The sequence below is a fragment of the Nomascus leucogenys genome, chromosome X (genome assembly GCF_006542625.1).
Source record: "Nomascus leucogenys isolate Asia chromosome X, Asia_NLE_v1, whole genome shotgun sequence".
NCBI classification, from domain to species: domain Eukaryota; kingdom Metazoa; phylum Chordata; class Mammalia; order Primates; family Hylobatidae; genus Nomascus; species Nomascus leucogenys.
Window position 1 is genome coordinate 70,443,135 of NC_044406.1, and position 25,838 is coordinate 70,468,972.

At 35.0% G+C, this 25,838-nt stretch overlaps 1 protein-coding gene across 1 annotated transcript in view; it reads right to left on the reverse strand.

Annotated features, from left to right (window-relative positions):
• Positions 1-25,838, reverse strand: part of BRWD3 (bromodomain and WD repeat domain containing 3) — a 136,906-nt gene that overhangs the window by 49,584 nt on the left and 61,484 nt on the right. Inside the window, exons 7-14 of the mRNA XM_030806889.1 lie at positions 17,998-18,158; positions 16,447-16,668; positions 8,403-8,503; positions 7,546-7,616; positions 6,535-6,635; positions 5,868-5,908; positions 2,395-2,499; positions 1,229-1,382 (exon numbers count right to left, since the gene is read on the reverse strand). Of these exons, the coding sequence (XP_030662749.1) occupies positions 1,229-1,382; positions 2,395-2,499; positions 5,868-5,908; positions 6,535-6,635; positions 7,546-7,616; positions 8,403-8,503; positions 16,447-16,668; positions 17,998-18,158 (956 nt within the window). The remainder of the gene's footprint in view (positions 1-1,228; positions 1,383-2,394; positions 2,500-5,867; positions 5,909-6,534; positions 6,636-7,545; positions 7,617-8,402; positions 8,504-16,446; positions 16,669-17,997; positions 18,159-25,838) is intronic.

Here is a 25,838-nt window from a genome sequence, read left to right on the forward strand (position 1 = left end):
CAAATATTTATTGATTCCCTACCATGTAGAGGCAGGGAATAAACAAGAAAACATAACAATAAAATATCAGATAGTGATAAACCTAATAAAAGTAAAGCAAGGTGACATAATAAGACAAAGACTAGGAGGCTACCTTGGATTATTTGATCAGGGAAGGCCTAATCAAGGAGTTCACACTTAAGTTGAGATTTGGGTAATTCCTACTTATCTTTCAAAACTTAACCCAAACTACACTTCCTCAGGAAGGTTTCTCTGAGCCTCCCATATCAAATTTGGTTACCCTGTTAGAAGTTTGCATTCTATCTTGCATTTTTCTTTCTTAGCACTTACCTGATTAAAAGTATTTCTCATAATAGGCTATAAACTCTGGCATGACAGGACTCTGTCTAATTTACCATTTATATCTAACACCCAAGCCACTTTTGGCACACAGCTGATACTCAAACAGCATTTGCAAACTAGAAGAACTTTACATCCCTCTGATACATAAACACCATGATATACTATAAAGACAACTGAGTTGAGTCAGAAGAATTGCTTTCTATTCTTATCACTTACTACCGTGTAATCACATGGCAACCATTTGGCATTCTCTCCTTAAAATGCTTATGAATTGATAGTTGAAACAGACAAAAAATAAGGTTTTTAAATTAAGCTTAATCTGAAGTCAACCAGTATTATGATAAACTGAAAAACATCAACACTACCCATGTGATTTCTATTAATCCTTTCAACTTTTTACATAACAAATACTACAGCCTCTTACAATGACAAATACACTTTTTGAAAGAGGAAAAAAGACCTTTCTTTTCCTACTTCTTCCTCTTACCCCTAATTCCTTGCATAAACTAATCACTAAAGGTAGACTATGTAGGATACCCTTGTCGAAATAAGGTACGCTCTACCCCTATAACGGTAACAATGAAAAAATGCCAACCCCTGCTAAAAACCAAATAACTTATATGTTCTCATTGTATACAATAACATAGTAGATGAGTAACTACCAGACTTAGAAAAGATCTTGAAAAGATTTCATACTTGCTTTTAGCAGGTGTAGCGCGTGTCATCCCTATTTTATAGATATGTCAACAGAGGCCTCTCAGAAAATCATTTTTCCAAGGACTAGTACAGTATATATCATAGAAAGGAACCTGGAACTTAAATTTCCTGTGTCTTAAAATAATGTGCTTTTTGACCATTTTAATTACTCTAAAAATAAAATACTTACAGATAATGTATGAAGAAGCTGTCCTGTGATAGAATTCCACACTTTCAAAAGAAAATTGTTCACTGCAGTAATAACTGTGGTATCATAGCGATCCCAGGCCACCATAGTCACCTTAAGTTTAGTGATCTTGTCTTCTCCAGGTGGCAAATTATTGCTAAACAAAACAATTTGCAGTATTCATATCTTATAAATTTTTGACAAAGGTGCATGTTAAATAGCAAATGACAAAATTTCTCCAGGAGTATACAACTGTTTAGATTTAAAAATCCTAAACTATACCATTAAGTATTCATGAAAGAAAAAAATAAATGTATCTGCATAGGGCAATACCCATTAGCTTATTTTAGGGAGAAAAAAAGACCCTAAAGTGACAAAAATTTGGTAAATAGTTCCTTGAGAACCAGAAACTACTAAGAAATCTATAAATACCTTGAAAAATAAAATTCATACTTATGTTGGTTGTCAGAAAATATGAAAACATAATGGCCAATTTATTATCTTAAATATGAATGTTTTTAAAAACCCATAGGTCTTATAAAAAAGATTTAGTACCATTTTTATGTAATTAAATATGACATTATCAATAGGTGGCTATGATGAAAAAGCCATTTCTATATTGCAACTAACGGAAAGATAGTTGATTTCAGGGCCATACCCTAAAGAAGCTGTAGTGTCCCAAAGAGGTAATTACGTATCTTCCAATCAACAGTGAAGATGACAAAACTGAATGCTGATTAAGTGGATATTTATTACTGAGTAGGAATGCTAACAACATAAAATATTATAAAAGTATCCTTAGAAAATTAGAGAAAAAGTTAAACATATGATAACATTTAATAGGGACAACTCTCAAGGAAGAAAGTAAAATAGGTATTTTTTTAATGACCTATAAAAAACTAAGGCAGAGAATGGCTCTGTAGGCATCAGTAGAACACAGAGATCTTTGAGTCACTAAAGACCAGAATATCAAATGAATCAGCAATGTTCCTGTCATCCAGTCTGTCAATCAACAGTAAAGATGATTTGCTTAGAGGCTGTACAGATGCAAACTTCAGGTCTACAATTAACTTCAAACTATTAATGTAAAAAGATATTTTATATTCATTATTAAACTTAATGTAAAATATATCATGAGAACTACATAAACATCTAACATATATTCTTACGCAGTCATTTTAGTAGCCATGTCTAGCACTATACTCTTCCATTCTTGTTGCTGATACTGCCAAATTCTTGCCGTTCCATCTCGACTTCCACTAACAAATCTTAAACTAGAAAGAGTTAAAATAACTTTATTAATTTTCTCAAAAATGTAAATCACTTTTTTTTGATAATATAAGTAACACATTAGCCCTCACACACTACTGAGAGGAATGTAAAATGGTACAGTCACTTTGGAAAACAGCTTGGCAGTTCTTCAAAATGTTAAACATAGAGTTATCATATGAACCGGAAATTCTACTCCCGGGTGAATATCCAAGAGTAATGAAAACATAAGTCCACATAAAAATGTGTACATGAATATTCATGGCAGCATTATTCATAATAAGCCAAAAAGTGGAAACAACCCAAATGTCCATCAATGGGATAAATGGATAAACAAAATGTAGCATATTCATACAATGAAATATTATTTAGCAAAAAAAAGAAAGAAAGAAAGAATGATAGACACAGTAACATAGATGAATCTTGAATAGGCAAACCTATAAAGACAAAAAGTAGATTAATGGTTACCAAGAGCTGGGAGTGAAGGGATAGGAGAATTGGAGGTTGATAGTTAAAGGGTATGAGCTTTCTTTCAGGGCCAATGAAAATGTTCTAAAATTGACTGTGGTGATGGTTGCACAACCCTATGAATATACTAAAAACCAAATGAATTTTATGTTATGTAAATTATATCTCAATAAAGATGTCATTTAAAAAGAATACATATTCACCCATACTTCTGTCACTGTTAACACTTCAGTTTCTATTTTCAGAATTTATAAAACACAGACATACACAATTCAATATTTGCTACTACAAAAAATTGAACTACATGTTTTTCCCTAGCTTAACTGTATTTTGTAGATCTATTTCTATGTTTACAAGTACAAAACTACTATCACTTTTAATAAGTGTTCAACTATATGAATGTACCAAAATTTTTTTAATTAATCCCTTAATGATCAACTGTTGTTTCCAATCTTCACCATTATAAATAATGCTGTGATGAACATCTCTATATAATCTTTGTACAACCTCATATATATCTTTGCTGAGTCAGAATAGGTGTATTTTTAAAGCTTTTGATACATACTGCCAAATTGTTTCCCTGAAAAGTTTTTTTAATAATTTACAATCTCATCACAAGCTGTGGAAGTGTCCATTTTCCCAAAACCCTTGGCAATATTGGGATTATCATTTTTCATTATCTTGTCATTCTGAAAGAAAAAAAAGTGACTGTTATTTTAATTTATATTTCTTTGATTATTAGTAAAGTTGGACATCTCCTCGTGTTTATTGGCCACACAAATAATTAAGACCACAATAATGTATTTTTTCCTTAATGGAAAAAGACAGGGAGTTAAAAATTTAGGTTCTTCTAGCATGAAAGGACAGTAGCTATAATAATGTTCAAGCATCTAACTCAGTATAATGCAGTCAAGTCAATCTTAAAATTTATTTGGTGGTTTTTTCATTCCTAATATAGACATCACTCTTTGTAGACCATCATTATTTACTCTCAAATTGGACCAAAATGAACAACTCCATCACTGTAATTATTTGCTGTCAAAAAAATATTTAAAAATAAAACATGATCATCCTATAAAGTCCTTATAGGCTGGGCGTGGTGGCTCACGCCTGTAATCCCAGCACTTTGGGAGGCCGAGGCGGGCAGATCACAAGGTCAGGAGATTCAGACCATCCTGGCTAACACAGTGAAACCTCGTCTCTACTAAAAATACAAAAAAATTAGCCAGGCATGGTGGCGGGGGCCTGTAGTCCCAGCTACTCAGAAGGCTGAGGCGGGAGAATGGTGTGAACCCAGGAGGCGGAGCTTGCAGTGAGCCGAGATCACACCACTGCACTCCAGCCTGGGTGACAGAGCGAGACTACATCTCAAAAAAAAAAAAAGTCCTTATAGACATACAAGTTGAGCTAGCTGAATCCAAAATTCTAAAATCTGAAAGTGTTTGAGTGTCAACATGATGCCACAAGTCAAAAATTCCACACCTGGCCTCCTGTGATGGGTCACCAATAGTCAAAACTTTGTTTCATGCACAAAATTATTTAAAATATTGTATAAAATTACTTTCAGGCTACATGTATAGATATATATGAAACATAAATGAATTGTGTTTAGACTTGGGTTCCATCTCCCAGCATATCTCAGTATACATATGCAAATATTCCAAAATCTGTAAAAATATCCACTCTGGTACCAAGCATTTTAGATAGGAAATAACCTGTATTTGAAACAAATTTATGATGGGTGCTTAAAATTTTAAATCTATTATGCCAGGTAAACTTTTAGGCTAGAGCCTTTTTGGCCATTATCTTTTTGGGATTAGACATTTTACAGAGTGCAAGGATATCTGCATATAATTTCTGACTTTAGGGATACAGGAATAATGAGTGATGCAGATATTCAGAGAAAGTCAAGACAACTAAAAGCTGGAACATTCAGGAAAGGTTCCAGGTAGGGCATGAACTGTAAAGGAAGATAAGACCTAGTTAAGAAGAGTGGGGAAAAAAAGAAAGGAGAGGGAGAACAGAGGAAAGAGAGAGAAAGAGGTTAGGGGAAGGTAGGAAGTGGCATTTCTTGGTAGAAATGATGTGAGGAGAAGTATAAGCAAAGGAATGGATGAGATGTGAACAGAAGCAGGGTACATCAGTTAGGCTGGATCTAAGGATTCATATGGAGAATAGCAGCAAAGAATGTAGCTTTAGGTCATGTGGTAAAAAGCTCTGAATGCCAGGCTAAGACGTTTGAATTCTATTCCATAGACAGAGAAGAGGAAACACTGAAGATTTCTATAAAGAACAATGTTGGCCGGGCACAGTGGCTCACGCCTGTAATCCCAGCACTTTGGGAGGCCAAGGCGGGCAGATGACAAGGTCAGGAGATCAAGACCATCCTGGTGAAACCCCGTCTCTACTAAAAATACAAAAAATTAGCCAGGTGTGGTGGCATGCACCTGTAATCCCAGCTATTCGGGAGGCTGAGGCAGGAGAATCACTTGAAATCACCCAGGAAATGGAGGTTGCAGTGAGCCGAGATCGCACCACTGCACTCCAGCCTCAGTGACAGAGCAAGACTCCGTCTCAAAAAAAAAAAAAAAAAAAGAACAATGTTACACTGGCAGAGATGGACAGGTCAAATAATGGAACACTTGACTAACATGGGTGCTAACAGAAATAGAGCAAAATAAACAAAGAAGAAAGCACTCAGAAAGGAAGACCTGATAGGCTATGGTTACTACTTGGATGAGATTGTGGAAGTGATGGCTAAGGATGTCATCAAAGACAAACAAGGGCTTTGAACCTAAATAACTGGACAGAAACAAGGTATCTACCATAGAGGTAGCTGCATCTGAGGGAATGGTAGCAAAATATATCAAACATCTGTTTACACAAATATGTATTACATAATTACCTGTCTCCATTGTTACAGAACTGAACAGCAACAACTTTATCCTAAGACATGAAACAGATTTTTGGTTAAAGTGGACTTATTTGTAAAATGAATTAAGTGCTCTTTCTCTCAAATTCATAGGCAAAAACATCATGAAGTAGTTTTTTTTTTTTTTTTTTTAATTTCAATGAGGCCCAAAGCAATGTACTAACTATTGAGGAATACCTATTGGCAGTAATAGGAAACAAACCAGACACAGGGAAACCTCATAAACCGTATCTCAAGAGACAAATAGTTCTGAATAGATATTAGTTTATTATGTCCTCCATAATAAGACAGCACACTAATGTAAGAGAACACCTTAAAATAGTTAATTTAATAGTAGTTGTATTAAATTTTACACGTAATTTTATTAATGTTTGAAAATAAATCAATCATTTCCTGTTTCCCACATCATTTATTTAATTACTTTCCAATGGAATCATCTGACAATCTATAGGTAATCTTCTTTTAGAATAATTAACCCATACTTTTACAAGTATAGTATGTATAGTAGTGATGACAAGAGTAAAGTGTAAGCCAAAATTTGTGATTTGTATATGTTACTATGGTACAGATCAGAAAAGAAATGAAATAAGCTTTCCAAGGATGTTCAAAAATAAAGCAACCGTTTCTGATTTTCTCTTACCGTATGTGACTCTAATTCAGCAATTTTCTCAGGAACCTCAGAACCCAAATAATATATTCTAATCACATGGTCAGTACTACCAGTTGTAATGAACATACCACCTAGAAGATTAAAAAACAAAACAAAACATAGTACCAAGGAACCTTAAAAACCCTCTCATTACTTCCTTAGTCGTTGTATGCTACCTTGCATTAGTAAAAAGGCTTAAAGAAACACAAGGTTGTCTTCTAATTATTGGAGACATACTAGCAATTTAGAGAAAATGTAAAACTATATCATTCATCCAACAAAATCTACAAACTATACACTGAATACAGGCCTATGATCATAAACATTAAAGAACACATCCTGAGGAATTCATTTCTTTATTTAGAAATGTAATATTCCAAAATTATTTATAAGACAACTTATCTACAATTCTCTTTACCATGGCTATAGTGGTTGAGTGTAAAAAGTCAACTGCTTTTGGAATAACAAAAAAGTTCTAGAGATGGATAGTGTGACAGATGCAGAACAATGTGAATATACTTAAAGTTACAAACTGTACACTTAAAAATGGCTAAAATGATAAAATTTTAAGTTCTGTATATTTCACAATCAAAAAAAGGAAAAAAAAAGGTTAATGTAGGATTCTTAGCAGTAGAAAAAGCACTGTAAAAGTGTTTTCAATATGGAGCAACAGTACATGTTTTTTTGTAAACTCTGGGCAGAATTTTTGTGTTGATTGGGGGGCAGTAAACTTTTTTGTTAGTGGGTATTTAGAGTAGGGGGTCTGTTCTTCACAAAGCAAAATCACCATCATATAAAAATGTATTAAATTATGAATAAGGAAAAAAAAAACCTTACACATTACTTAGAGTCCAAAAGAGTTTATCTATCATAACACATGGTTCAGATTTTTGACATCCTTCAATTAACAATCAAATGTGTATCTTTTTTCTTCATAAATCACTTTCACAACTGGATCGTTTAATATTCTAGATGCTCAAAACATTCCAGTTTTACACATACCAGAACTGAAAGATGAACAAGATATCTGGACTCCAGGTCTGGATCTCTCAGTAAATTTCACTGGGCGATCTCTAAAGATAAAAATACGGTGTTTTTATGTTTCATCATGTTTAGCTAATGGGCCAGAATGTTAGCGCACTACTGGATATTGATCAATTTAGCATCAATATTATAGAAAAAACAAAAGGAACGTGGTCAATAAGTACTATTCTCATCAATTAGGTTAAAAATGTATTTAACCTTGAAAATATACTTTATGATATCAGTATTACTATGGTTTTATTAACCATAATACTTACTATTACCATTATGAGAAATCTTACCAAAGTAAGAAAAGAAACAAATTAAAATTCTACCAAAATTTTCTACATAAATTGTCTCTTCAACATTAATGTCAAAAAAATTTTGACTGGGCGCAATGGCTCACGCCTGTAATCCCAGCACTTTGGGAGGACGAGGTCAGGAGATCGAGACTATCCTGGCTAACACGGTGAAACCCTGTCTCTACTAAAAATACAAAAAATTAGCCGGGCATAGTGGCAGGTGCCTGTAGTCCCAGCTGCTCGGGAGGCTGAGGCAGGAGAATGGCATGAACCCGGAAGGCGAAGCTTGCAGTGAGCCAAGATCATGCCACTGCACTCCAGCCTGGGTAACAGAGGGAGACTCTGTCTCAAAAAAAAAAAAAAAAAATTTATCCTAAAATCTCTTAACAACCTATTGATGTAGGTATGGATATGTATACACAAATACACATACACATATGTAAATATATATATTTAAATACATGGACTATTAAGAATCAAGGCAATAGATAAAAAATTAACACGCTTAATTTTTCACAAAATTTCTAAACTTACCTAAACTTCATTGTTTTTACATGCCATTGCCAGAAACAGATTGTTCCATCAGCACCAGTAGAAGTGAGGTATCTGTTTGTGCCTTTAGTTGATGGACAAAACTTAAAAAAAAAAAAATTCTGATTCAAATAAAAAGTTTTAATGTTCAGCCTAACATCAAACACAGAGTATTTTAAAATTGTAATCATTTAACAAATATAATTTCAATAAATTCAGCTAAAAATTTTTGTTTCAAGGACTATTTAACTTTCCTAGATTAATAAATACCTTATAAAAAATTTAAAATATCAAAAAAACTATAGGAAAAGTAACTGAACTTAGGATAAAATGTTTTAGTTATAAAAAATTACTTTTAAATTATTTAACATTACACTTTAAGATTTTTAATCACTTTCAGTGGAGAATAAACTCACAAGTGCATTACTACTTAAAACTTTACAAATGTGCTATATATACACTTATAGAAACAACTGTGGAATTTTTTAGTTCAGATGGGCAGAGGATTAGAAGTAAATCTAAAAACACTTGGGAGGTTAATATCCAAGTATTTGGTTTTATTATTTATTTCACTTTAAAATCCAGTTCCATTCAACGAAGTATATAATTTTGTCCTTTTTAGATGTAAGCCATTTGTTTCCATAAATAATGTAAAATAGGTCAAACTGTTATTCGTATCATATCATTGTGGGAAAATGGAGATCAAGTTAAAAAAAAAAACTTAAGTTATCAATACAGAGGACTACTACTATGTTAGAAGGATCAAAGCCTTTATCATGTGGGCTTCTCAGGCTCTTACTCTCAGTATTTTACATATCCTCAGAAAAGAATCACAGAAAAGGGAAAAGAACAACTGAGCTCCTGATGTCTGGGACACAGGAAAAAGCTGAAAATTGGACAAGAGTTTCTGGCATGTCAGTGAGTTTTTAAAATCCCAAATGAAGATAATTAAGCATTTCCATTGAGATGATGACTAAGGATTAAGATATATAGGGTTTGAATACATTTTGAATGCAAATCAAAAGAAAATTATCATTATCGAATAATTTACTTAGCTTCTTTGGAAGCACAGAACTTCTAAAGACAACAGAGCTGAATTCAAACAAAAATTACTCATTAATATTATCCATTAATAACTGATGTGCAGTAAAGAAACCAGGACTCATGCCTATATAGTCCTCCGTTGGTATCATTCAGATATTGCTTCCAGGACCTCCCATAGATACTAAAATCAGCAGATGCTCAAGTCCCTGATATAAAATGGTATGGCATTTGCAGATAACATATGTACATCCTCTTGTATACTTTAAATCATCTCTAGATTACTGATAATACCTAATACAATGTAAATGCTGTAGTAATTTGTTGTTATACTATATTACTTAAGGGATAATGACAAGAAAAAAATCTGTACATGTTCACTACGAACGTTAATTTTTTTCAAATGACTTTTGTTCCTCAGTTGGTTGAAGCCACAGATGCAGAATCTATGGATACAAAGGGCAAACTATATTTTCATTTCTGAGATTGAGAAATTTGCATTAAAAAAGCTTAATCTGGCTGGGTGCGGTGGCTCACACCTGTCATCTCAGCACTTTGGGAGGCCGAGGCAGGCAGATCACCTGAGGTCGGGAGTTCGAGACCAGACTGGCCGATATGGCAAAACCCCGTCTCTACTAAAAGTAAAAAAATTAGCTGGGCATGGTGGCACATGACTGTAATCCCAGCTACTCAGGAGGCTGACGTATGAGAATCGCTTGAAGCCAAAAGGCAGAGGTTGCAGTGAGCTGAGACCGTACCACCACACTCCAGCCTGGGCTACACAGCAAGACTCTGTCTCAACAACAACAACAACAACAAAAGCTTACTCTAAAATCTACAGTAATAAAACTACAGCAGTAATCCACAAATTATGGCCAACACACCAAATTCAGCTTGTTGCCTGTTTCTGTAAATATGGTGTTATTGGAACACAATTGTCTTACGCTGTCTATGGCTGCTTTTGCACTATGGGAACAGAGCTGAGCAGTTGTGACAGAGATTGTATGACATGCTAAGGCTAGATATTTACTATCTGGCCTGTATATTTGCTGATCTCAGATCTACAGGAATTAGACAATTAAATATGAAATAGTATAATTTTATAAAGTGAAGAAATATTGAAACCTTTATCTCCATTGCATTTAAATTGCTTCATCTATCACAAAGGGGGACCTAGCCCATTAATGTGCCTTAATAGAATTGTTTTAAATGAGAAATCATGTTACGGATTATTTAATAAAAAAATCATGTTACGGATTGTTTAATAAAATCATGTTATGGATTGTTTAACAGAATTGTTTTAAATGAGAAATCATGTTACGGATTGTTTAATACATACCTATTGTACAAAACTTAGGAAATGTGGAAAAACAGAAAAAAAGTAACATGTAATTCTGCCATTCAGTGGTAACCACTATTAGCATCATACCATTTTAACTAAATTTTGTTAAAAAAATACAAAACGTGGGAGAATAATGTATCACTGATGTTAATAAAGTCAATACACAAATAGTAAAGAACATATAAAGAATACCAAAAGATGACTATTACTACAGACAAAAAAATGAAACAGAAGGGAAGATACAGAGTTGCTGTGCACAAAGTGGAGGGGGTGGGGGGGCAGTGGTTTACAATTTTAATCAGAGAAATAAGGTGGTCAGAGAAGGTCTCCCTGAGAAGGTGACATGTGCACAAAGCACACAGAAACTGAGAAAACAAACTATGTGAATATCCAGGGAAGACCACTCCAGAGACAGGAAACAGTAAGAGCAAAGGCAGCCATGTACCTAGAATGTTCAAGAAAAGCAAAGGGGCCAGCAGTTAGGCAGAGTGAAAAAGGCAAACAAACACGCAGTAGATGAGATTGAAGAGTGCCAAGGAGGCTGAGAATACAGAGCACTGTGGGTCACTGTGAAGACTTCAGCTTTAACTCTGAGATTGGAAGCTATTGATGGTCCTGAGCACCACTGACATGATTTAACTGCCATTTTAAAATAACTCTGTCTGTTAAACTGAGAGACTGAACTGGGGCAGGGGAAAGGGAATGGAAGATGCAGGCAGATCGGGTAAAAGTCTATTTCAATAATCTAGACCACAGGTGATAGTGCCTTAAAACAGGATAGCAATAATAGAGGTCATGAGAATTTGCCAGATTCTAGATACAGTTTGATGGTAGAACCAACATGATTTGCTGACAAGTTAGATACAAAGTATAAGAGCAAGATAAAAGGGATGATCTACTCTGAGCAGTTGAAAGCATGGTATTGCCATTTGTTTGGATGAAAAGGCTTGGGGAGAAGATTTAAGGAAGATAAATTAGTTCAATAATGAATATAATGAGTTTGAAATACCTAGTAGACATCCATGCCAAGACAAGACAAGACATGCCAAGAAGATACTTGCATAAACAAGTATGGAGCTAAAAGATAGATCCTAAATGGAGATGGAAGTTTGAGAATCATCAGTTTACAGATGAAATTCAAAACCATGAGATGACTAAGAGAAAGAGTACGATAGAGAGGTCTACAGATCTCTAAGGCACTACAATATGTAAAAGAAATGAGAAAATAAACTGGCAAATGAAACTATGAAAAAAACAACAGTATCATAAATATTTTTCATTATTTAGTAGTCCCTCCTTATCTGCAGAGGACACATATCAAGACCTCCAGTGGATGCCTGAAACCTTGAATAGTACCAAGCCCTAAGTTTTTTCCTGTGCCTACATACCTATAAGCTTAATTTATAAGTTAGGCACAGTAGGAAATTAACAAATAATACCTAATAATAATGTTATAAAATTATAACAATATACTATAATAAAAGTTATATGAATGTGGTCTCTTTCCCAAAGTATGTCATTGCACTGCATTCACCTATTTTCAAACCATGGCTGACAGTGGGTAATTGAAACCTTGGAACGCCAAACCACAGATAAGGGGGACTACTATAATCAAATGATTTTTTTCAATGGCATATGACAGTATGTCCAAATTCCAGAAATAATCAGTCAGATATGACAGTGAGATCACAAGTAACTGGTAATCTCCCAAATCAAAATGCATGAAATAATTTCAAATAATCAAAATGTTGACAAGAAATTTTTCAAATTCAACACACACTGAACCCAATTCTTGCTAGCTCCCCATAAAAAGATGATATATTATTTAAATAACACAAAAAAATGGCATACTTATTATTTCCTAAAGAATAAACAAAAGTAAATGGGAGTAATTATCTCCTCCAAAAGTGGTCTCTTTCTCCAAAGTGTAAAAATTTTAAGATTCCTCTGTTTTGCTCTCAACACAAAGAAGAGGACAAAAGTTCAGCTTCATTAGTTTTATTAAATAAAAAATATTTTAAGTTATCCATGACTTTCACTACCAACAGCTGGTAAAACCACTATGTGGACAAGTATTAAAAGAAGCCAACATATTCTACATTAAAAATCAAATTGAGGCTTAGTACAGTGGCTCACATGCCTGTAATCCCAGCAATTTGGGAAGCCAAAGCCAGAGGATTGCGCTTGAGTCCAGGAGTTTGAGACCAGCCTGGGCAACATGTCGAATCCTTGTCTCTACAAAAAATACAAAATTTAGCCAGATGTGGTGGCACATGCCAGTAGTCCCAGCTACTCAGGAGGTGGAGGTGGGAAGATCACTTGAACCTGGGAGGTGGAGGTTGCAGTGAGCCAAGATCCCACCACTGTACTCCAGCGTGGGTGGCAACAAAACAAAAGAAAACAAATCAAATTGAAACAAAAAAATCACTGAAACTAAGAATAAAAATGTCCCTCACATTAACCTAAACACAGACACACATATACTAAATCTGACTGGCAAATATCTTGCATTAAATATTAATACAAGGTATGCTAATATTCAAGTTAGAACCTGTGTATAATCTTTTTTTTATTAATTATACTTTAACTTTTAGGATACATGTGCACAACATGCAGGTTAGTTACCTATGTATACATGTGCCATGTTGGTGTGCTGCACCCATTAACTCGTCATTTAACATTAGGTACATCTCCGACTGTTATCCCTCCCTCCTCCCCCACCCCATAACAGGCCTTGGTGTGTGATGTTCCCCTTCCTGTGTCCATGTGTTCTCATTGTTCAATTCCCACCTATGAGTGAGAACATACGGTGTTCAGTTTTCTGTCCTTGCCATAGTTTGCTGAGAATGATGGTTTCCAGCTTCATCCATGTCCCTACAAAGGACATGAACTCATCGTTTTTTTTATGGCTGCATAGTATTCCATGGTGTATATGTGCCACATTTTCTTAATCCAGTCTATCATTGTTGGACATTTGGGTTGGTTCCAAGTCTTTGCTATTGTGAATAGTACTGCAATAAACATATGTGTGCATGTGTCTTTAGAGCAGCATGATTTATAATCCTTTGGGTATATACCCAGTAATGGGATGGCTGGGTCAAATGGTATTTCTAGTTCCAGATGCCTGAGGAATCGCCACACTGCCTTCCACAATGGTTGAACTAGTTTACATTCCCACCAACAGTGTAAAAGTGTTCCTATTTCTCCACATCCTATCCAGCACCTGTTGTTTCCTGACTTTTTAATGATCGCCATTCTAACAGGTGTGAGATGGTATCTCATTCTGGTTTTGATTTGCATTTCTCTGATGGCCAGTGATGATGAACATTTTTTCATGTGTCTGTTGGCTGCATAAATGTCTTCTTTTGAGAAGTGTCTGCTCATATCCTTCGCCCACTTGTTGATGAGGTTGTTTTTTTCTTGTAAATTTGTTTGAGTTCATTGTAGATTCTGGATATTAGCCCTTTGTCAGATGTGTAGGTTGCAAAATTTTTCTCCCATTCTGTAGGTTGCCTGTTCACTCTGATGGTAGTTTCTTTTGCTATGCAGAAGCTCTTTAGTTTAATTAGATCCCATTTGTCAATTTTGACTTTTGTTGCCACTGCTTTTGGTGTTTTAGACATGAAGTCCTTGCCCATGCCTATGTCCTGAATGGTATTGCGTAGGTTTTCTTCTAGGGTTTTTATGGTTTCACGTCTAACATGTAAGTCTCTAATCCATCTTGAATTAATTTTGTATAAGGTGTAAGGAAAGGATCCAGTTTCAGTTTTCTACATATGGCTAGCCAGTTTTCACAGCAACATTTATTAAATAGGGAATCCTTTCCCCATTTCTTGTTTTTGTCAGGTTTGTCAAAGATCAGATGGTTGTAGATATGCAGCATTATTTCTAAGGGCTCTGTTCTGTTCCATTGGTCTACATCTGTTTTGGTGCCAGTACCATGCTGTTTTGGTTATTGTAGCCTTGTAGTATAGTTTGAAGTCAGGTAGCGTGGTACCTCCAGCTTTGTTCTTTTGGCTTAGGATTGACTTGGCAAAGCGGGCTCTTTTTTGGTTCCATATGAACTTTAAAGTAGTTTTTTCCAATTCTGTGAAGAAAGTTATTGATAGCTTGATGGGGATGGCATTGAATCTACAAATTACCTTGGGCAGTATGACCATTTTCGTGATATTGATTCTTCCTACCCATGAGCATGGAATGTTCTTCCATTTGTTTGTATCCTCTTTTATTTCATTGAACAGTGGTTTGCAGTTCTCCTTGAAGACGTCCTTCACGTCCCTTGTGAGTTGGATTCCTAGGTATTTTATTCTCTTTGAAGCAATTGTGAATGGGAGTTCACTCATGATTTGGCTCTCTGTCTGTTATTGGTGTATAGGAATGCTTGTGACTTTTGCACATTGATTTTGTATCCTGAGACTTTGCTGAAGTTGCTTATCAGCTTAAGATTTTGGGCTGAGACGATGGAGTTGTCTAAATATACAATCATGTCATCTGCAAACAGGGACAATTTGACTTCCTCTTTTCCTAATTGAATACCCTTTATTTCCTTCTCCTGCCTGATTGCCCTGGCCAGAACTTCCATCACTATGTTGAATAGGAGTGGTGAGAGAGGGCATCCCTGTCTTGTGCCAGTTTCCAAAGGGAATGCTTCCAATTTTTGCCCATTCAGTGTGATATTGGCTGTGGGTTTGTCATAGATAGCTCTTATTATTTGAGATACGTCCCATCAATACCTAATTTATTGAGAGTTTTTAGCATGAAGGGCTGTTGAATTTTGTCAAAGGCCTTTTCTGCATCTATTGAGATAATCATGTGTTTTTTGTCTTTGGTTGTGTTTATATGATGGATTACGTTTACTGATTTGTGTATACTGAACCAGCCGTGTATCCCAGGGATGAAGCCAACTTGATCGTGATGGATAAGCTTTTTGATGTGCTGCTGGATTCGGTTTGCCAGTATTTTATTGAGGATTTTTGCATCGATGTTCATCAGGGATATTGGTCTAAAATTCTCTTTTTTTGTTATGTCTCTGCCAGGCTTTGGTATCAGGATGATACTGGCCTCATAAAATGAGTTAGGGAGGATTCCCTCTTTTTCTATTAATTAGAATAGTTTCAGAAGGAATGGTACCAGCTCCTCCTTGTACCTCTGGTAGAATTCGGCTGTGAATCCACCTGGTCCTGGACTTTTTTTGGTTGATAAGCTATTAATTATTGCCTCAATTTCAGAGCCTGTTATTGGTCTATTCGGAGATTTAACTTCTTCCTGGTTTAGTCTTGGGAGGGTGTATGTGTCGAGGAATTTATCCATTTCTTCTAGATTTTCTAGTTTATTTGCATAGAGGTGTTTATAGTATTCTCTGATGGTAGAACCCGTTTATATTCTAACAGGAAAGAGTGTGCTCTTAAGGCATTTACAAATACAAATATCTTACTCTATTTATAGAACTTTTTAAATCATCTTTTTACTTATTTATTAAAAAAGATAATTATATGAAAAAGGAACTTAAAAAAATACCTTGCTGCAGGGTAGGAGCAAAGTCCAGAAGAGAGCATTTTTCTCTTGTTATTCTTTGGGCTATTATCTATACATAATATAACATGAAATCAGAGAATTCTCACCTTTATTACATATGTTCAAGCTAAATTTCATCACTTTTCTTACCTGTATGGAAGTAATAGAAGCTGAATGGCCCTGAAGGACTGCAACGGGTGCACAAGTTCGAAGACACCATACTCTTACTACCTTATCACAGCTGCCTGCGGCAATAAGAGTGTTTTCATAGTTAACAGCCATGTCAGAAATTTCAGCAGAGTGTCCACGAAGTGTAGCAAGAAGGCGTCCATCATCTGTAGCCCAAATTTTTACTAAACAGTCATCTGAACCCTATAGTAACAAAGGACAATAGGTTTATAATGAAGCAGAAATTCACCACAATCCCCCCACCCAAAAAATAGCCAAAAAGAAGATTTTATTAAATTACTTCTAAGCCTTTACTTTCTCGTCTCCTCTCTACATATAATAGGCATCCAGTAGCAAGTATAAATGATGTCCAAATGATAGCAATAACAAAGCATTGTCCAAAGTGACAATGGCATTTATGAAGAACTTTTCAAAATTACCACCAATCCTGACAACGCAAAATATTTTAAACTCACTTTTTAGTGATTTGGCATTAAGTATTTTTACCATCATTTCTTTCTTTAGGCTTGACAGCCTTTTTTCTAAATTATTTAAATATTTTTTCCACAAATTATTCAGAATTTAACCTGAAGTCTACATGCATTTCTCAGTAAACATGAGGCTACCCATTAATGATAATTTCTGGTAAAAATATATTAAACTTCCTTTTGAGAATTTCAGAACAGTGAACAGTAAAAAGCAATTCTACTCTACTATGGTAGAGAAGTTACTTAACAATTATCTATTTATTAAAATATAGCATTCGTCATCCTCATCATGATCACTAACATCCAAATACTTATGTGACGCATTTAGAGCCATTAAGTCATTGATGGAAGAGTCCAAAATAAACTCTAAGGTGTAATAACTTCCCGAATAACTTTCCCGAATAACTTCCACTTCATTCGTTGTAGCATACAAATATAAAAATAAAATTATGCTATTACCCACACTTCTATGTTAATACTAAAGCAATGAGATTAAGCTTTCTTTTGGAAATACTGGTGTACTACAATTTTGTACTCAAAAGCATACAGTATTATCTGCTTAATAAAAATTCAGCTTAAAAAATAACCAGTACTAAAACCAAAAAAAAAAAAGATGTAAAAAATAGCTATAATCTTCATCACGGTGTAGTTCAACTATCTAATAAAAAAAGTGATGAAATCATTATTTAGGCAAACTGGCAGCAATTATACTAAGTGATACATTAACAAACATTTAATAAATGTTTCTTAAAATTGAATGAAATGAAATTGAGTACACTTGTTTCACATAAATTAACCACTTCTAGAATATAAGGTCTTCTGAAGATTTAACTTTTTTAAATTACACTTCCAAGAAGACAGTAAACATTTTTGTTCACTCGTTTACTTATATAAAATGAGAGAATTTTTTGAATTTCCACTCATCTTTTTCTGCACCCATATATCCAAAAAAAGTGAACTGCTTACAAAGCACAATGCAATGCCATGCAGTCTGACTTCAATTGTTGTAATTCTATATATACCATATTATAAATTTTACACTCACTGTAAAAATTCTTCTCCCACTTCGGTCAAATGCTACACAGTAGACTGATGACAAGTGCCCCAGAATTCTCTTATGCATCTTAATGTGCTGGTAAGCAGATGAAGGGAAAATATGACCAAAGCGACTACATCCGGTTAATTGCCTGGCAGAGGTGATATTCACTGAAAAAAATAAGAAATTAACTTAAAACTTAGAAGTGAAACTGATTTTATGAAATTAAGTCATAAATATTAAGATGAGACAAAACAGAGTACATATATTATAGCAATTCTGCCCTGTGAGAAGTCTAAATTCCCTTACATAGTTCATGATTTTATGAACTCCAGTTTACTACAAGAAAGCACCAAGAATACTCTTCCATTAAATCCCAAGGGTCTCATATTCTGCTTGGCTTACTGTGGTTTCTCAAGCACCTTCTCATTTTGCCTTTCTTGGTACGCTATAGTCAAAGAGACTGTCATTTTAAATATATAGGTAAATCTTTCTATAACATGAAGAAATTTTAGAATAAAACTGAACTTGGTTAAGTATATTCCTCTAAAAAATTATACAGGAATTTCATAAATTCTTGTCCTACCTCCTCACACCTATCCACCATATGTATGACTGCCCCTAAAATTTCAAGAGTAATACAAGTAAAAAACAAACTATACAGTAAAAAGATAAGGAATCTATGATGTTACAAATATTTTAGTTGCAAACAACCTAGGTTTGTCTATGGGTTCTTTCCTTTTGGTTTCTGAATTTAGAGCCTCTCCCTCTAGTTAACAATGAACTTTAAAGGCTTCATCTCCTATGAAGTCATTTTAGGTCCTATCTCATTTTTTTTTCTTGTTTGCTTTGCCTTGTTCTCCATTTTCTTAAAAAAAAAATTCCATAATATAGCATAAGTCTACACAATTCTTCTCCAAATACCACGTGGATTCTGCTCATAGCTAAAAAACAAATCTTGATCTCTATGTAAAAATTTACAGCCACCCACTTGCCCTGTGAACTCCTTCATCTTCCCTTATACACTAAAAGTGCTTAACACCCCACACAATATATTTTAATCAAAACATAGGCTCCCTATAACTTCAAAGGTCACCTTGAGGCAAAGTGACATTTTACCACACTGCGTAAATAATATAGTATAAAATGAAAATAGCTTCATGTTCAAGCAGGGCAAGATTAAAGCAAGAACTGAGTTCTAGCTAGATTAGTATGATTAGAACCATGCCACAATCAAAAATATGAAATCTTTCAACATCTCACAATTTTAAGAGCAATGAAGTCTTTCTTTCAGGCAAAGGCAGATCCACTGGCCATTTTAACTGACAAAATGACAAAAAATGAATAATGAATAGCAAAATCAGTGACATGTTGTATATAAACAATTAGAACACATAAGAGACCTGAGTAGTTATGTAATACTGCAAGATGCTGAGTAAATAATGGGAGGAACTGCATAAGCATCAGTATCAGGCAAGAGGATTTCTTTTTGGCAGGTGTTCCCATCTCAACCACAAGAAAATCCCATGACTCCAAGATAGGAAGGACTGGTACCCTAGTTTGGGACTTCAGAAATCTTCCTTCTCCAATGAAACATTTCTTACTGCTCTGAGTTCCTTAAAACAATCAACCATTACTTCTGCTTGGCTTTTGTCTCTTCATACTTTGCAGGTAGACACAGGGGAGAAAGGTTACTTTAAGGCAGGGCTTCTCAACCTTGAAACTATTGATATTCTCCATTGAATGATTCTTTGCTGTGGGGACTTTCCATTGTAGGGTGTTTTGCAGCATCCCTAGCCTGTCCCCACTAGATGCTAGTAGGATCCCCCCCACACTAAGTTGTGACAAACAAAAATATCTCTAGATGTTGTCTAGGGTAAGAAACTGCCCCAGATTAAAATCACTGCTTGCAGTATAAAGGCCAAAAACATAATTACCAACAGAAGGGGGAAAAAAAAACAGAAAAGCAATTTTGAGAAGGAGAGCTGCAGGAGATAGAAAGCAAATCCATGAACACGGGATATCTTTCCATTTATTTGAATCTTCAATTTCTTTCATCAATGTTTTATAGTTTTCACTATACAGCTCTTTCACCTATACTTAAATTTACTCCAAAGTACTTTCTTAGATCCTATCATAAATGGAATTGTTTCCTTGAGTTATTTGGATAGTTCATTGTTAGAGTATAGAAACAATGTAGATTGTCAAGTTCATTTTGTAATCTGCAACATTACTCAATTTGTATATCAGTTATAAGAGGGGTCTTTTGGTGGATTTTTAGGGTTTTCTATATATAAGACCATGTCATCAGAAAACAGAAAATTTCACTCCTTCTTTTACTATATTGATGTATTTTGTTTCTTTCATTTTCATTTGTTTCTTTCATTTCCTGGCCTAAATGCACTGGCTCAGACTTCCTGTACTACATTGAATATAAGTGACGAGAATGGGCATCTTTTTATTAGAGACGGGGTTTCAACATGTTAGTCACGCTGGTCTTGAACTCCTGACTTCAGATGATTCGCCCACCTCAGCCTCCCAAAGTGCTGGTATTACAAGCATGAGTCGTGTGCCCAGCCGAGATACATTCCTTCTATACCTCTTATGTTGAGATTTTATCATGAATACATGTTGAATTTTGTCAAATACTATTTCTGCTTCTATTGAAATGATCATGCAGGTTTGGTGATCCACCCACCTTGGCCTCCCAAAGTGCTGGGATTACAGGCATGAGCCACTGCACCCAGCCTTTTGCATCTATTCTCAAAAGGGATATTGGCCTTTAGTTTCCCTGTAGTAACACTGCCTGAATTTGGTATCAGGGTAATGCTGACCTCAGAAAATGAATTTGAAAGTATTCTCTCCTCTTCAATTTTTTGGAAGAGTTTCGAAGACATTAGTGTAAGTTCTGCTTTAAATGTTTGGTAGAATTCAACAGAAAAGCCATTTGGTCCTAAGCTTTTCTTTGATGGAAGACTTTTTATTACTGACTCACTCTCATTACTTATTTGTCTGTTCAGTTTCCACTTTTATCTCTGATTCTGAGTCTTTTCTTTTGTTTTTTTTTCCTAAGTCTACCTAAAAATTTGTCAATATTGTTTACCTTTTCAACAAACCAACTTTAAGATTTGTTAATCTTTTCTGTTGTTTTTCAAGTCTCTATCTTATTTCTGCTCCGATCTTCCTTATTCCTTCCTTCTGCTAAGGTTGGGCATACTTTGTTCATCTTTTTCTAGTTCCTTGAGGTTCAATGTTAATATTTTCTATCTTTTTTAATGTTTATTGCTATAAACTTACCTCTCACGACTGTTTTTGCTGCATCCCATAAGTTTTGGTATGTTGTGTTTCCATTTTCATTTGCCTCAATTTCCCTTTTAATTTATTCTTTGACTCATGCTTTTTCAAAAGTATGTTGCTTAATTTGCATACATCTGTGAGCCTTCCAAGATTACTCCTGTTATTTTTAGTCTCATGCCATTGTGATTAGAAAAGATGCTTAATATGATTTCAATCTTCTTAAATTTGTTAAGACTTACTTTGTGACCTAAAATATGATCTATCCTGGAGAATATTCCACATGTACTTGAGCTGAAATGTTCTATAAATGTCTATTAGGACCAATTAGTCTGAAATGTGGTTTAAGTACAATGTTTCCTTATTGATTTTCTGTCTACATAATCTGTCCAATGTTGAAAGTGAGGTATTGAAGTCTTCTGTTATTGTACTGCAGTTGCAGTGTCTCTCTCTCTCTCTCTTCCTCCCTCCCTCCCTCCCTTCAGTTTTTATTATATATGCCTTGTATATTTAGGTGCTCCAATGTTGGGTGCATATATATTTACAATTGCCAAACTTCTTGATGAACTAACATCTCTATCATTACGTATGACATTTTTTTTCACTATTCACTTTTTAAAGTCTCTTATATCTGATATAAACAAAACTACTCCTGTTGTCTTTTGGATTCCATTTGTATGGAATATATTTTCCATCTCTCCATTTTCAGTCTATGCGTGTCCTTAGAGATGATGAGAGTCTCCCGTAGGCAGCATATTATTGGGTCATGGCTATTCATCCATTCAGCGCTCAATGTCAAAAATGTCCATTCTACCCAATGACATTTACAGATCTAATGCAATCTCTATGAAAATTTCAATGAAATTTTTCACATAAATGGAAAAAAAATCCTAAAATACAAGTGAAACCAGAAAAGACCCCAAACAGCTAAAACACTCTTGTACAAAAACAATGAAGCTAGAGGCATCATACTCCCTGATTTTAAAATGTATTATAAAACTTATTTAATAGAAACAGCATGATACTGACATAGAAACAGACACATCAACCAAGGGAACAGGATATAAAGTCCAGAAATTAACCCAAGCATTTAAAATAAAACAATATTCAACATAGATTCCAAGAACACACAATGGGGAAAGGACAGTTTCTTCAATAAGTGGTGCTGGGAAACTGGATATCTACATGCAAAAGAATGAAATTGAACCCTATTCTCATAACATGTACAAAAACCAACTCAAAATGAATTAAAGATTTAAACAGAAGATCTCAAACAGTAAGGTTACTAGAAGAAAACATAAGGGAAAAGCTTCAGAACATTGTTCTGGCCAATGATTTCTTGGGTAGGACTCCAAACACAGGCAACAAAATCACAAATAGACAAATTGGATAGTATCAAACTAAAAAGCTTCTGTACAGCAAAGGAAACACTTAGCAGACAGATGATAAAACTCACAGATTGGGAGAAAATACCTGCATACCATCTATCTGATAAGGGGTTAATATCTAAAATATACAAGAAACTCAACAGCAAAAAATATATAATTAAAAAATGGGCAAAAGATCTGAACAAGCATTTCTCAAAAGAAGACATACAAATGGCCAATGGATATATGAAAAAATTCTCAACATCTCCAGTCATCAGGGACATGCAAATTAAAGGAACAATGATATATCACTTCACACCTGTTAGAATGGGTATTATCAAAAAGACAAATACTAATCTGTGTTGGTAAGGGTATAGAGAAAAGGAAAAGTCTTGCATACTGTTGGCAGCAATGTAAATTGAAACAATTTGGAAAATAGTATGGTGGTCCCTCAAGAAATTGAAAATGGAACTACCATATGATCCAGTAATCCTACTTCTGGATATATATCCAAAGGGATTGAAATGAATGTCAAAGAGATGTCTGCACTCTCATGTTAATTGCAGCATTAGTCATAATAGCCAAGATATGGTAGCAATCTAAGTGTCCATCAGATGAATGAATCAATGTGTTTTATACACACACACACACACACACACGTGCGTGCGAAAACCATTAAGTCTTATGAAGGAAAGAAATTGGAAATTATGCCATTCACAACAACTTGGATGAAATTGAAAGACATTATGCTAAGTGGAATAAGCCAAGCACAGAAAAACAAATACTGTTTGATATCATTTACGTAGAAGCTAAAAAAGTTGATCTCATAAAAACAGAGTAGAAAGGTAGTTACCAGAGGATATAAGGAAAGGAGAGGGGTGAGGAAAGGGGAGATGCTGATCAAAGGGCACAAAGTTTCAGTTAGACTGGAGCAATAAGTTTTGAGATCTACTGTACTACATGGTGACCACAGTTAATAATAATAAAATGTGTATTTCAAAATTGCTAAAAGAATAGATCTGTAATGTTCTCACCACAAGAAAATGTTGGTAAGGTGATGGATATGCTAATTAGTTTGGTTTAATCTTTCTGTAATGTATACATAGATCAAAACATGACATTGTACACCTTGAATATACAAAATTATTTGCCAATAAAAATGAATAAATGAATGAAACAAACAAAAAGAGAAGGACAGCAAGAGCCAGAGAAAGAGAGGGGGAAAAGTAAATAACTACCAGAAAGAAAATCCACCCATTCATCTAACAGATATCTGAGTTCCTTAATGGCCAAAGAAACACAGCTAAGTACATAAACAAAATATGGTTTTTTTAACTATTTTGTTATTCATAGAAATTCATGGGCTATGTATGCAATTTTGTTACATGCAAAGATTGCATAGTGGTCAAGGCAGGGTTTTTAGGGCATACAACACCCAAATATGATACACTGTACTCATTAAGTAATTTCTCAACATCCATTCCCCTCCCATGGCCTCACCCTTCTAAGTCTCCATTGTCTACCATTCCACTCTCTACATCCAGATGTACACATTTTGTAGCACCCACTTATGAGTTCATGAGAATATGTGATATTTGACTTTCTGCACCTGGCTTGTCTCACTTAAGATAATGACCTCCAGTTCCATCCGTATTGCTGCAAATAACATGACTTCATTTTTTTTATGGCTGAATAGTAATTGATTATGTATATATAGCACATTTTCCTTTTTTATGCTTTTTAATTTATTCATTTTTATTTAAGTATTATTATTTTTTTTTTTTATTATTATTATTTTAAACACGATCTTGCTTTGTTGCCCAGGCTGGAATGCAGTGGCACTATCACAGCTCACTGCAGCCAAGACCTCCTGGGCTCAACTGATCCTCCCACCTCAGCCTCCTGAGTTGCTGGGACCACAGGTGCGTGCCACCATGCCCAGCTAATTCTTTGCTGTTGTTTTAGAGATTGGGTCTCTCTATGTTGCCCAGGCTGGTCTTGAATTCCTGGGCTCAAGTGATCCTTTCACGTTGGCTTTCCAAAGCATTTTCTTTATCCATTCATCCACTGATGGACACTTAAGTTGATTTCATATCTTTGCTATTGTGAATAGTGCCATTATAAACATACTAGTGCAAGTATCTTTTTGATATAATGATTTATTTTCCTCTGGGGTATATACCCAGTAATGGGTTTGCTGGATTGAATGGACATTCTATTTTTAGTTCTTTGAGAAATCTCCATACTATTTACCACAGAGGCTGTACTTATTTATAATCCTACCAACAGTGTGTTAAGAGTTCTTTTCTGCACAGCCTCACCAACATGTTTTTTAAAATATATATTTTTATTAATAGCCAATCTGACTGAGGTAAGATGATATTTCACTGTGGTTTTAATTTAAATTTCTCTGATAATTAGTGATGTTGAGCATTTTTTCTTTCTTTCCTCCCTCCCTCCCTCTCTCTCTCTCTCTCTCTCACTTTCTTTAGATGAAGTATCGCTCTGTCACCCAGGCTGGAGTGCAGTGGCACCATATCAGCTCACTGCAACCTCCACCTCCCAGGTTAGGCTCCTGCCTTAGCCTCCCAAGTAGCTGGGATTACAGGTGCCCGCCACCACGCCCAGCTAATTTTTGTATTTTTAGTAGAGACAGAGTTTTGTCATATTGGCCAGGCTGGTCCAAAGTGCTGGGACTATAGGCGTGAATCACCGCGCCCGGCCGAGCATTTTTTCGTATACCTGTTGGCCATCTGCATGTCTTCTTTTGAAAATATCTATTTATGTCTTTAACCACTTGTTAATGGGATTGTTTCTGAGTTTTGTTGTTGAGTTGAGTTCCTTGTATATTTTGGTTATTAGTCCCCTATCAGATGGATAATTTGCAATTATTTTCTTCAATTCTACACATTCTACAGATTGTCTCTTCACTCTGCTGGTTGCTTCTTTTGTTGTGCACAAGCTTTTTAGTAATTTAGGACTTCAGTAAGTCCCATTTGTCTATTTTTGTTACTGTTGCCTGTGCTTTTCAGGTTTTTTTTTTTTTTAGATGGAGTTTCACTCTTGTCACCCAGGCTGGAGTGCAGTGGTGTGATCTTGGCTCACTGCAACCTCTACCTCCTGGGTTCAAGCAATCCTCCTACCTCAGCCTCCCGAGTAGCTGGGATTACAGGCGGCTGCCACCACGTC